The sequence below is a fragment of the Silene latifolia genome, chromosome 11 (genome assembly GCF_048544455.1).
Source record: "Silene latifolia isolate original U9 population chromosome 11, ASM4854445v1, whole genome shotgun sequence".
NCBI lineage: Eukaryota > Viridiplantae > Streptophyta > Magnoliopsida > Caryophyllales > Caryophyllaceae > Silene > Silene latifolia.
The window spans coordinates 47,818,692-47,832,747 of record NC_133536.1 but is presented as its reverse complement, the minus strand read 5'-3'; the positions used below and the strand labels follow the sequence as shown (position 1 = coordinate 47,832,747).

At 35.4% G+C, this 14,056-nt stretch overlaps 1 protein-coding gene across 1 annotated transcript; it reads right to left on the bottom strand.

Moving 5' to 3' along the window:
- Positions 1-9,666: 9,666 nt before the first annotated feature.
- On the bottom strand, positions 9,667-10,958 carry LOC141613351 (protein FAR1-RELATED SEQUENCE 5-like). Its single transcript, XM_074432084.1, has 2 exons — positions 10,613-10,958; positions 9,667-10,526 (listed from the first exon to the last, which is right to left on the bottom strand). The coding sequence occupies exons 1-2, from the start codon at positions 10,956-10,958 to the stop codon at positions 9,667-9,669; spliced, it is 1,206 nt and encodes a 401-aa protein (XP_074288185.1).
- Between the last annotated feature and the right edge of the window lie 3,098 nt (positions 10,959-14,056).

Below are 14,056 nucleotides of genomic sequence, written 5' to 3'. Positions count from 1 at the left end.
TCAAACCCTAAACCCTTTCCCGTCCCGTTTTAGGATACCCGGCCCCCCCAAAAAAGGGTTCACTCGTCCCCCGGGGTGTCTTTTGTCTTGCCGCCTTCGAATGATAAGCAAGGGAAAGGGTTTAGGGTTTGATTAGGGGGATCCACGGTAGCGGTCCGCCTAATCAAACCCTAAACCCTTTCCCGTCCCGTTTTAGGATACCCGGCCCCCAAAAAGGGTTCACTCGGCCCCTCTAGGGTGTCTTTTTGTCTTGCCGCCTTCAAATGAGAAGCAAGGAAAGGGTTTAGGGTTTGATTAGGGGATCCGCGGTAGCGGTCCGCCTAATCAAACCCTAAACCCTTTCCCGTCCCGTTTTAGGATACCCGGCCCCCCCAAAAAGGGTTCACTCGTCCCCTCTAGGGTGTCTTTTTGTCTTGCCGCCTTCAAATGAGAAGCAAGGGAAAGGGTTTAGGGTTTGATTAGGGGGATCCGCGGTAGCGGTCCGCCTAATCAAACCCTAAACCCTTTCCCGTCCCGTTTTAGGATACCCGGCCCCCCCAAAAAAGGGTTCACTCGTCCCCTCTAGGGTGTCTTTTTGTCTTGCCGCCTTCGAATGACAAACAAGGGAAAGGGTTTAGGGTTTGATTAGGGGGATCCGCGGTAGCGGTCCGCCTAATCAAACCCTAAACCCTTTCCCTACCCGTTTTAGGATACCCGGCCCCCCAAAAAAGGGTTCACTCGTCCCCTATAGGGTGTCTTTTTGTCTTGCCGCCTTCGAATGAGAAACAAGGGAAAGGGTTTAGGGTTTGATTAGGGGATCCGCGGTAGCGGTCCGCCTAATCAAACCCTAAACCCTTTCCCGTCCCGTTTTAGGATACCCGGCCCCCCAAAAAGGGTTCACTCGTCCCCTCTAGGGTGTCTTTTTGTCTTGCCGCCTTCGAATGAGAAGCAAGGGAAAGGGTTTAGGGTTTGATTAGGGGGATCCGCGGTAGCGGTCCGCCTAATCAAACCCTAAACCCTTTCCCGTCCCGTTTTAGGATACCCGGCCCCCCAAAAAAGGGTTCACTCGTCCCCTCTAGGGTGTCTTTTTGTCTTGCCGCCTTCAAATGAGAAGCAAGGGAAAGGGTTTAGGGTTTGATTAGGGGGATCCGCGGTAGCGGTCCGCCTAATCAAACCCTAAACCCTTTCCCGTCCCGTTTTAGGATACCCGGCCCCCCAAAAAAGGGTTCACTCGTCCCCTCTGGGGTGTCTTTTTGTCTTGCCGCCTTCGAATGATAAGCAAGGGAAAGGGTTTAGGGTTTGATTAGGGGGATCCGCGGTAGCGGTCCGCCTAATCAAACCCTAAACCCTTTCCCGTCCCGTTTTAGGATACCCGGCCCCTCTAGGGTGTCTTGCCGCCTTCAAATGAGAAGCAAGGATCCGGTTAATCCAACTCTAAAATCTTTCTCGTCCCGTTCCCCCCGCCCTTGTTATACTAAAAGAAAAAAAAATAAAAAAAGGTTTACTTGGTCCGTCGGGTGTCGTTTTTTTAAAAAAAAAAAAAAAAAAAAAAATTATGTTGACGAGGGGTTGAATCCCCGGGTCCATGCATTCTCGCACCAACACATGGAGCATGTAAGCCACCCCTTTCGGGGACTGTAGTGGCCAAGCTTCAAGGTAACTAACTAACTATTTTAGGGTATCATTTCCTTTATTTTTAACAGATTTACATTATAATAGTAACTAACTACCTACAAGAAAAAAGAAACGGAGTAAAAAAAAAAAAAGTAGTAACCAGTTTTTAGCTCAGTCGTTTTACATTACAAGTATAGACGTTGTCATAGGAGAATTGTTCAACAAGACAGATAATTTTGAAGTTACGCCCAATTTCCTCCGTTATACTAAGGTATTTTCTTTTCAATTTCGTTTCATCTCTATCATAACTTAATATAATGTTTAATTTGGATCACTTAATTGTTCAATAGCAGTATAATTTTGATGTTTTGATTTCAGATATTTATACTATTTTTTCGTTAAAAATTAATTCGGATTAATGTGCTTGAATTATTTTTTGTACCTTTAGAAACACATTCGCATTGTTCTTCCCCAATTTTATATCTCTGAAGTATTCTTTTAACATTTACTTTCTAGTTTCTGTTAATTTTGAATTTTTAATTGAAGGAAATAATATATATTGTTCATACTGACTTTAAATTAATGTGCGTATTGTTTTTAATATAGAAATCTTTTTGAATCATCTAAAAGTACATTATCTTTGTGACTAATGTACATTTCCTAAAATTAGGTAATGGTGATTATTTCTACATGTCAATTTTATATTTTCAGTTGAATGTAATAATATAATACATTTAGTTTAAAATAATATGCCGTTTGTTTTTAATATAGGAACATTTCGAAATATGTAAAGAACATTATATTTGTTATTAATGTACATTTCGTATAATTAGGTAATCGATGATTATCTCTAATTGCGAATTTTTGGGTTTTTAATTGAAGGTAATAATATAATGGACATTCAGCTTAAATTAATGTGCCGTTTGTTATTAATATAGAAATTGTTCTGAATCATCTAAAAGAACATTATATTTTTGATTAATGTACATTTCCTAAAATTAGATAACTTCTGATTATCTCTACTTGTTTCGTAATTTCATTTTATTATTACAGACTATGGAGCAGGAAGATAAAAATCGAAAAGCGGAGAAAAGTTACTTTTATTTTTCCACCAACCTGAAAGTTCCACCGATGGTAAAAATGAGTGTGCTCCATTTACAAGAAAGCGTAAATCAGCTACTATTAACAGTAAATCTAAGTCTATAAAATCTTTCGCAAAGAAGATAAATGAAGAAAGTGACGATGATCTTGCAGTTAAGAAACAAATTGTTTTGTTAATAAACAAATTGTTTCTTGCACTGAGAAAGAAAGTCCTCAAAAGGGTAAAGTAAGTAATAAGATGGTATTGGGTTCCAAGTGTAAGCGGAAGTTTGATTTCTCTTCGTTTAAAAGTGCATATACGAGAATGTCTCCTACGGGAGTAGTTGAGGTAGTTGAACGTTTGTCATACGAACAGTGGTGCGCGATAGAAGAGATTGGATTTAGTGGGTGTTTTGGTTAAGAGTTCGTTCCATTCCTTTAAAGCTTGGGTAGTGGTTAATTAAGCAAAGTATAACCCATACCAAAAAGCAGATCGATCTTCTTGATGGTGAGAAGTTGTACTTGAAGGTTTCTGATGTAAGATCAACATTTGGATTTCCAATAGGCCCTAAAACAGTTGAATTATCCAAAACTCATCTTGAATCGAGAAGAGTTTCAAGAGTTTTATGGCAAATGGAAGCAACAATTTGGTATAAAAGATGGACAAGTTCCACTCAAAACGCTTGAGAATTGGTTAATAAATCATGATCATGGTGGTGATGAATTCAAGGTTAACTTTGTTGTGTTTGTTGTTTCTTTGCTAATGAGAAACACGCAAAAGCCTTTGGTTAATCATCATGTTTTAAAATCGTTGATGAATGTTGATGAAATCAAATATTACAATTGGTGTTCCTTTTTGTTAAAAAGTTTGCAAGAAAGCAAGATTGAGTGGGTGGAAAAGGAGACTCACTTCGGCGGGCCACTGTTGTTTTTGGAGGTAAAAAGTCCCAAAAAATATATTTGAAGTTCATAAATTAATTTAACATTGGAAGGTACGTTTTCATTCTCTTGTAATTAATTTTTTTTTTTTTTTTTTTTTGCAGCTTATCTATGTTGATCGCGTTGTTCATGTGGAACGAAAAGTTGAAAGAGATTATTATACGTTGGTAGGTTGGACTAGTAGTTTGTTAACATCGAGAGAGAAGGATGAGATGAAAAGCGGTATGTTTGGAAATGGTAAGTTGGAAGCACCAATGGAGGAGGTGGTTGACAATACAGTGTCGAATCATCTATCAAACAAAGGACTACACGGAGGAGTATATTCTTGATCTTGCTAAATGTATAACTAGTTTAGCTCAGAACATATCATCTGTTAAGGCTAAGTTAGAAAAAGGAGGATCAATAATTAAGGAGAACAGGACTGCTCGGGAGCTCTGTGATCATGCATTTAGTTTACTCAATTTGTCAAATGAGCATGACTCATTGATAGTGAAAGTTCTGTTGGTATTAATGTTCTTGATATTCCGATCTTTGTTCTCTTTCTTTGAGATTGATGTTAGTAATCATCCTTTGGTTGTTGAAGCTTTGAATAATGTAAACATAACTTTAAAAAATAGTATTCAAGTTGAAAGCATGTCATTGAAGAGGCCGATTTTTTATACATACAAAAAGGTAAATATGTTGATCATATTTTTTGTTATATTATGTTAACTTGGTGCTTAAGTGTATTGTTCTTTAATTTGATACATTTCAACTATTCCAGAAGCCTTGTGCATTGAGAAAAGAAGGTGAATTAGTTGACAATGGGAATGAAGATAACAAGGAAGGGGTGTCAAAAGGAGAGTCAGAAGAAAACAAAGTTGAATCAGTTGAGGTTGAAAATGGGAATGAAGACAACAAGAAAGAGGTGTCAAAAGAGGAGTGTGACAACAACAAAGAGGTGTCAGAAGGGGAGTGTGAAAATGGGAATGTTGACAATAAAAAAGATGATGACAAAAATGTACGAAATGATTCGAAGCATCTTTATGTTGATAGTGACGCGGAGAATGAGGAAGAAGCCAATACGGATAATCTAATAAATACCCTTGTATGTAGCATGTTATCTGAAGATTATAGTGAAGAACCCAAGGCAACCAATCCCAATCCAAGCTTAGATATTAGTACTGAACTTGATTTACTAAGAGGAGACATTGACCCATGTACAGAGCCATCTAAGTTTCAGCACTGTATTGCTGACTACGTCTACTACACCAAGGGAAAAGGCATTGTTCTTGCTAGGTATATTTTATTCTACTCATTATGTTCCTTTTATTTAATCATTCTGTACATTTCGTTTGGGTATTATGTGCATTATTAATAAAGATAATGTACATATGTGTAATTAACTGACTTGTTTTGTGTAACGTCTGAACCAGTGAGAAGCTCTTTGAGTTTAAGAATGTCGTGGGTACCCGATATCTTTTTGCATCTCTAAAACCACCTCGGTATATAGCAGATGTTGTGGTTGATTGTTGGTCAGCTTACTTGAATTTCAATGAACTTGAAAGAAAATCTTCAGCACCACGTCGATTCTTTGCTTCAACCCTCGTATTTGTATGTAAAATTTTATTTCATTCTATATTACAATAATTTTATGTTATACAAGTGTATATTAATAGAACAATATTATGTTCTGTGTGTACAAAGAAGCATTTCAAGGGCAAAGGAAAGAATTCAAATTTGAAAGAGAATTGGAAGTATTCAAGAGGCATTTTAGAAATGAGTTAAATCATCTTTGGTATTATTGATGTGACAAAAGTTGATATGGTTAGCTCAAACAATATATATAGTCAATACATAGTGTTTTTCTCACGCTAATTTTATGTCTGTTGTATCTTCTAATCATTTCTTATATAAAACAGTTTTTTTCCCAATAATATCCGACAAGCATTTTTACCCGCTTCGTATTCAATATGGAGAAGAACAAGTTTGTCATTCTTGATAATCAACAGCATGATGAAACCCCAAAAACTCGTTATGGAAACAAACCTTGGAATATGGTAATTGTTCAGTTGCCTTTCATTGGTTATTTTTTCTTTTACAATGTCATATTTTTTGCACGGTCTCTCTATATAGTTTGATCTGAATTTTTCCATGCAGCGTAATGCTTTGGCAGAATATTTCATTGACATTGGTGATTTGAAGGAAAGAGTAAGAGCAATGGAGCCTGCTGTATTGAAAATGCCTTGGAGAAACCATCAAAATGTTGTTGACTGTGGTATTTACACAATGAAACACATGGAAACGTACAAGGGGGGTCAGTATTGGACTTGTGGGTTGACAAAAAACAACGTAAGTTTCTAAACAATTTATATCCAATAATTGTAAATGTACTTTTGGTTTAATTAAATGATCTTTCTTAAAGTATTAAAAGCACATTCTTGTTTACAAGTTACCTATCTTAAAGATATTTTAACTTTTGTAGATGGATGGACTTCGAATATTGAGAATCAAATATCTTTGCACTTTGGTTTCATCCAAGTGCAACATTGTTTGTGATGACGTTTTAACAAAGGTGAAGCAGTATCAAGAGAAGCCCTTCCCAAAGAAACTGGATTCGTCTGATGAAGAATTCTACGAGGGTGATGAGACTGTTGGGGATGAGAAGATAGAAGATGAGGTAGTTGGAAAGAAAGAGAAGAGTACCGATGATATTAGTGTCCCTGACAATAATGAGACTGTTATGGTTAAGAAGAGAAGAATGGAGGTAGGTTGTACAGAAGGGAATATTATACCAGATGGCTATGATGCTTCTGAGAAGAATGAGAACATGACAGATGTGAGTAATACAAACGACAAGAGTATAAATGAACATAATCTGGTTGACAATGGTGACACTACCAAGGGCGAAGTCATCAACAATGAAAATGTTCATGAACATGAAAGTAGTCAACCAGTGTCTCTGAACATCCTTGCAAATCGTAATTTACTAAGCACAGATACATGCATTATTACTCCTCTTATCGAGTTTTAATTGCATTTCTGATTATGTGTCGTATAGTAGAGGAAAACATACCGATTTAGCCAGGTATATATATATATATCTCTACTAATGTACAATATTTAAATTTAAAATGTTCTGTATCCTGTTTTGAGTTAACACTGGTAGTCCTGAACTAGGGAACTTCTTGTGCATGTGGGTGAAATTTCTCTTCGGCGTATTGAAATGGCAACGCTACGACAATCTAAATATTTAACGAGTGATGTGATCGATTGTTGGGCAAAACTTTTGAATGCCAAGGAATCTAGAAGAAACTCTTCCGAGCCTTATCGATTTTTTTTCACCACAGCTGTGTGTGTAAGTCAAATATTTATATAAACTTATTTCAACAAGTAAATTTTGTAATGTTTTTTCCCTTGATTAACATCAAAAACTTTACTTGTCTTGCATCTGAGATGATGCTTCATGGAGAAGTGGACACTTTGTTGAAAATTTTATCGTGATTAAGGATATAATGAAAGAAGAGTTTACCCAATTCTCGGTTAACCCGGATAGAATTGATTTGGTTAGCATTGACAATATACACTCTTTCTGCATGTTATATTTAATTTGCTTGTTGCCTAATTAAATCTTTTAAAATCTCTGATTCTTCTTCCCGATTATATATAAAAGGCATTACAATTTACTAGTCATTGACAAAGAACAAGTATAAGTTCATCATCATTGATAATGTGCATCGTGACGGAAAACCAGAAGAATTTTTCCACGATAGACCACTGTCTTTTGTAAGATTCTATGCTCTCTTTTGCTTAACAGCACTACATACTGTTCTTATTCATTATTGTGAATGTACAGTGACTTTACATAGAGTGTACCTTCCCCAAAAATTATTTTCTAATTTTTGTGATATTGTACCTCATAATTATTAGTGTCCTAATGTTTTTCTGCACCCCTTCTCCGCCAGCGTAATGTTCTAGCAGAATACTTGAAAGACATCGGTGTTTCAAAGGTAAAAGTTGATCGCATTAAAAAGCTGCACCTATTCTTGCAAAGATGAAGTGGAGAAACAACACTAACAAGACGGATTGTGGTGTTTACGTTATGAGACATATGGAGACATTTAAGGGTAATCTAAATTGGACTGTGGGCTTAAAAATGCGATGTGAGTTTGAAGTAATATAATTATTTTTAATACATAATTCAAGTACACATTTGTACATGTTCTAATCCCTTGTTTTCTTTATTTTGCTAGGATGCTCCCCTACGATTCTCGGAAGAAATACATTTCATATATGATTTCAAAGAAGGCAATGTATGTTTTGATTTGTACTAAAGAAGGCAATGGATTTCCGTTCAAACCCACTGCCATGGGAAGAATATGATGATGAAGATGAGGAAGATGCTGAATTGAAGCCGTAAAAACTTTTTTTAGTTTCGTTTGTGACGTGTGTGAGTAATGTAACATATATTGAGGAAGTTTGAAAAAATTTTAATTCAAGAGAGTGTTATATTCCGGAAACAAATTTCAATAAAGTTTATTATGTTCTTACTGAACAACAATAATGTTTATTGTGCAAAACGTCTTAAAATTATTGTACTCTGGGAAAATAATTCCAATCAAGTTGATGTTGTCCCTGCAGAACAACAATAATGAACCTTTAATACAAATGTAATATACTTTGGCTATAAGAGTAATGTACTTTGGCTATAAGAGTAATGTACATACAAGCCTTTAAGAATGTTCCTTGCAGAACAACAATAATGATGCTTTAATAAAAATGTAATATACTTTCCCTATAAGAGTAATGTACTTTGGCTATAAGAGTAATGTACATACAAGCATTTAAGAATGTTCCTTGCAGAACAACAATAATGATGCTTTAATAAAAATGAAATATACTTTCCCTATAAGAGTAATGTACTTTGGCAGTATAATCGAATTGTGCATACAAGCCTTTAAGAATGTTCTTGTAGTGTATATTATGGATGTCTATCCTTGAATCAAAAATTTGCACCTTCCACTTCGTTATCAGATTCATCTTCTTCATCGTCGTCCTCCACATCATCAGATTCATCTCCTTCATCGTCGTCATCTTCATGGTAGTATTTGGTGAATATGCATCAAAATGTAAATTAAATATCAGATTTTATAAGGAGAAAATGGCCAAAATGAACAACTAAATTGATAATAGATTTAATGTTAACCAAATATACATTCTTTGAAATTCTCATCTCTGTGCCTTTAGAACAACCATAATGTTCATTGCACAAAGAGCTTATGTGCTTCCATATAAGATTGAAGATTTTGGAAGGTAAACACTATGCGCTATGCTTGTATAATTTAATAATTATTTAACATTAATGTAATATGCTTTAACAAGAAACCAAATTATACATACCTGTCAGATGGTTTGTTTCTTTGCAAGTCCTAGAGTTGTGTCCTTGGCGGCCACATGTTTTGCAGTACCTCTTCTCTTTTCCTCTCTTCTTTAGGGCTTTTAACATTTGTGATTCAATTCTTTTGCCCTTGGTCCTACCCTTGTTTTTAGATTTTTTAGGAACATGAATCACCAACTTCTCAGGTATTTTGCAGCCCACGTACTTTTCTATTTCTTTCATCTTGTCTTTTTCTTCTTTCTTTGGTACACTTCGTTACTAATCATATCCAATCTAATATCTCTCAGTTTTTCAATCAAAAGCTTCATGTCGTTATCATCACACTCAGCTACACTGACACAAGAATAAACCTCTTGCCACTTGCTCAAGTACTCAAACTTTTCCGGTCGAAAACTTTTGAGAGACATCTATCGATTTGCCATCTTTGTCAAAGACAGCTTACTCATTGCAGCTTTTGTCCATCTTTGCGTTATGTCTTTGTTTCGGTATTTTTCGAAAATCTTGGTTGTGTAGAATCCAAAGGCGTGCCTCGCACAACAAGCCCATTCTCTCGAAACATAGAACAAGAACAAGTAATCTCCATGTTATCCGGTGAATATGCTACGTTCCATGACTTATTTGGCATCTGCAAGTCTGTTAGAATATATATTTTTGTCTCATCAATCTTCTCCACATCTTTAAACGGCAATCGACAAAGCTGCAACCAATTCTGTTTGGAAGTCTTTGAAAATGTTGTGCGAGTACATTTCAGAAGCATGGACTTCAAGGTTTGACTTTGTTTTCCGTGGGATTTCAGAGTGTTTGTTGTCACTGTTCAATTTGGACTGCTTGTGTCTTTGTGCTTCCAAGGCACTCTCATAGCACACCCAAAACTCAACAAGGGTCAAATGAGGTGTGAGGAACCTGTCAAAGAAACTGTTTTCACTCTCAGACCTAGAAGTAACCCTCATCAAGCCAGACATTGAAATGTCTTTAAAATAGGCAGGGATCCACTGTTCCCTGAGATTGTACAAATCTGAAAACCACTCGTGTTCTACAAGTTGATAATCAGTCATTATCTTCCCCCATTGTTCTTCGAATTCATCAGGCTCAAGTTGGTTGTTCCAAACACACCTATTGAGCCTGGTCTTAAAATCCTCATCTTGAAACAGTTGATAACTGACTTTCTCTCTTAGTTTCTTCATTATGTGCCACATGCACAGTCTGTGTGTTGACTCCTTAAACACTTCCGGGACCACCGACTTCATTGATTTGTCCTGATCAGTAATTATAATTCTCGGTTGGCACCCGCCCATTGCTTCCAAAAATGTCTTGAACAGCCATGTATAACACTCAATACTTTCATCACCTAACAACGTTGTGACTCCAAACGTTATGCACCTTTTGTGGTGATCAACTCCTGTGAAAGGGACAAACACCATATCGTACTTGTTTGTTCTATATGTAGCATCTGCTGATAAAACCTCACCGAACAGCATGTAGTTCTTTATGCAGATCGGATCTGCCCAAAACACTCCAGCCAGGCACTTGTTTTCATCTACTATAAAATCAAAGTAAAATGAACGCATGTGTCTTCTTTTCTCCCTATAAGATTTTCAACAAACATTTGTGCATCAAAATTACCAATGTAGGTTTTTATGTCCCTGACAAAGTTTTTGAAATCAACCTCAGTAGCCCCAATGTTGTTGTAACCTCCACACAGCTCCTTCCAACCTCTATAGGCTTTCACACCACCTAGTTTTAGCACCTTTACCTTTGTGACAAATTGCTTCGGTACCTCTGTCATTTTTCGGTTTCCTTTCAAGAATATTGTAGATTCAGGCGAAGCAAGTGGATGGTTATGCGCTTCATCGAATCTGGTAACAATATAAGTTCCATTTTCTTGGTATTTAAACTGCACTAATGCACGACAGTCAATTCTTGTAATCGGCCTCACACGGCTTATGTCTGTCACATCAGATTCTCGCATCATTCTCGGAAAGATCGGTATCGATATCGATCCTCTTCCTTTTCCTACTTTCCTTTACACCTTGCCTATTGCAGACAACATTCCTTAATGCAAAACTGTTTGGTAACTCATTGCCTTTAATCCTTTTTGTTGTTGCAAGCCTTGGCGTAAACCCACAGATTGTACAATATTCTTTGTAGAATAACTCTGCCGATTCTAGCGTTTCAAATACTTGTCCTACTTTAGGTTTTTTTCCTCTGGACAGAATGGAATGTATTGGAGTGCATTTAATGTTTCAATTCTTGTTCTTGGTGTTTTAAAGTGTTATTTGTAGAAGAAGACGTAGTTGCATCACTTGTACTCATTGTCCGGTTCAACAAAGTAGTTAAGTAAGTAAGTATATTGAATATTATTGCATCAATAATGCAAAGTAATCCAATTCTAATATGCAGTAATCCAATTCTAATATGCTCATTGTCCATTATCATGCCTGTAAAGGAACATTTATTTTAATGATAATGTTCATAGGAAATATTGTTGTCCATTTTGATATAGCATATATATAATGTATTGAATGCTAATGACATTAAACAAAGAAATAGTCATAATATTATTTCATTAATATTAGAAAATATTTACAAAAGCCATTTCAGGCTTTCAAAATGGTAAAGCCTACTAAGGCTTATACTGAAAAAGAAAAAAAAACACAAGATAATACCTAATAACAATAAACAGAAGATAACACAACATATTTCTAAACTAATCTAACAAATGAGTCATAATAATTCTCATCCCTGACTGTTCCTCAATTTCATATTCTTCTTCTCTTTCCTTTAAAAATCGTCGTTCTTGTCTTTTGTGATGTTTAATTATTTCTGCACGATTAGTCATAGTCGTGCAGATGCAGAATCTGTCAAGCATCCGATTATTCTTTGTGATAGTTATCACACCATTTTCATTTCCGTGAACCGCGCCTCGGTAATAATCCCTCTCCTTTACCTCTGGGTCGTTACCTATAAGGAACCACTTTGACCAGCCCTTGCACACCATGGCCATGTTTTTCTTTTCTTCCCTCCCAAGTTGCTCAAACAAAATCTCGAGCAAATCCTGAGTAGTAAGCAATTGATGTAAGGACGGCGGGAGATGGTACATCCATCTCCACAGAATGTCATCTCCATCAAACCAGTTTGAAGAAAACGGCTTACTTTCCATTCCCTATAATGGGCCATGAAATTTTGTTTGTAACCATCATTCTTGAAGGGAACTATCAGGCATTTTGAGTAGTCCATTGTTTTTTTTTTTTTAAGAAAATTAAGTACTTTTCTGAAGAGATTAAAAGTTTTGGTTATTGGAAAAGGTAGGATGAAAAACTAGTTGTATACTCTTGGGTTTATATAGTGGATTAATTGATTAAAAGAGATTAAATTCTGTGAACAGTTGTGTCTTTTCAACTGACACAAACATAATCATGGTAATTAATAAATTGGGTGAAGTTATCTATGTTAGTTTAATCTATTGCATAAAACAGTATATGGACATTATGAAAATACGTAATGGACATTTTGAATTAAACTGAATTCACATTTTTTTCCAAATAATGTTAAATGTTCTTTTTAAATAATTTAATGTACCTTTTAATATTATATAATGTACATTTTCCAAACAATGCTTAATGATATTTTAGTTGTACCTAATTATCAGAAAATGCAAATTACGAATATATATAGTTGACAATTTATTTTATGGAACATGTTTTTTTATAATTAATATAATGTACATTTAGAAGTAATATTCAAATTAATGTGAATAATTGCGTCTTTTCACCACATAACCAAGTTATTTCGTACAAATAAAGGTTCATATATAATGTATTCCTTCGAATGTCCATTATCATGCCTTTAAAGGAACATTTATTTTACTGCTAATGTTCATAGGAAATATTGTTGTCCATTTTGATAGAGCATATATAAAATGTATTGAATTCTAATGACAGTAAACAAACAAATAGACACAATACTATTTCATTAATATTAGTAAAATATTTACAAAAGCCATTTAAGGCTTTCAAAATGATAAAGCCTACTAAGGCTTATACTGAAAAAGAAAAAAAAAAACACAAGATAATACAAAATAACAATCTAAGACTACTCCTAATTATCAGGAAAAAAAACACAAGATAATACAAAATAACAGTCAGAAAAAAAAAACACAAGATAATAGAAAACTAACTTAATATATTTCTAAACCAATCTAATAGTCTGAGTCATAATAATCCTCATCACCAGATAGAGTCCTTAATTTCATATTCTTCTCTTCAGTTTCTAAATTGTCGTGCTTGTTGTTTATGATGTCTAATTATTTCTGCACGACTAGATAGAGTCCTGCAAAGGCAGAATCTTTCTAGGAGCCGCTGATCCTTTGTGACAGTGATTATACCATTTTGCTGTTCCCGAACCACCCCTCGATAATAATCCCCTTCCTTTACCTCTGACTCCGTTCCTATAAGGAACCACTTCGACCAGCCCTTGCACACCATTGCCATGTTTTTCTTTTCCTCCCTCCCAAGTTGCTCAAACAAAATTTCGAGCAAAGGCTGAGTAGTAAGGAAATCATGTAAAGGACTACTGGGAGATGGTACATCCATCTCCACAGGAATGTCATCTCCATCAAACCAGTTTGAAGAAAACTGGCTTACTTTCCAATCCCTATAATGCTTCATGAAATTTTCTTTGTGAGCATCATTCTTGTAGGCAAATATCGTGCATTTTGAGTAGTCCATTGTTTTTTTTTTTAAGAAAATTAAATACTTTTCTGAAGAGATTAAAAGTTTTGGTTATTGGAAAAGGGTTTAGAAATGAAGGTAAGATGGAAAAGTAATTGTGTACTCGTTGGTTGGTTTATATAGTGGATTAATTCAGTATAAGAGATTAAATTTGGTGAACAGTTGTGTCTTTTCAACTGCCACAAACATAATCATGGTAATTAATAAATTGGGAGAAGTTATCTATGTTAGTTAAATGTCTCGCATAAAACAGTATATTCACACTATAAATATACGTAATGGACATTTGAATTAAACTGAAAGCACATTTATTTTCCAAATAATGTTCCATGTTCTT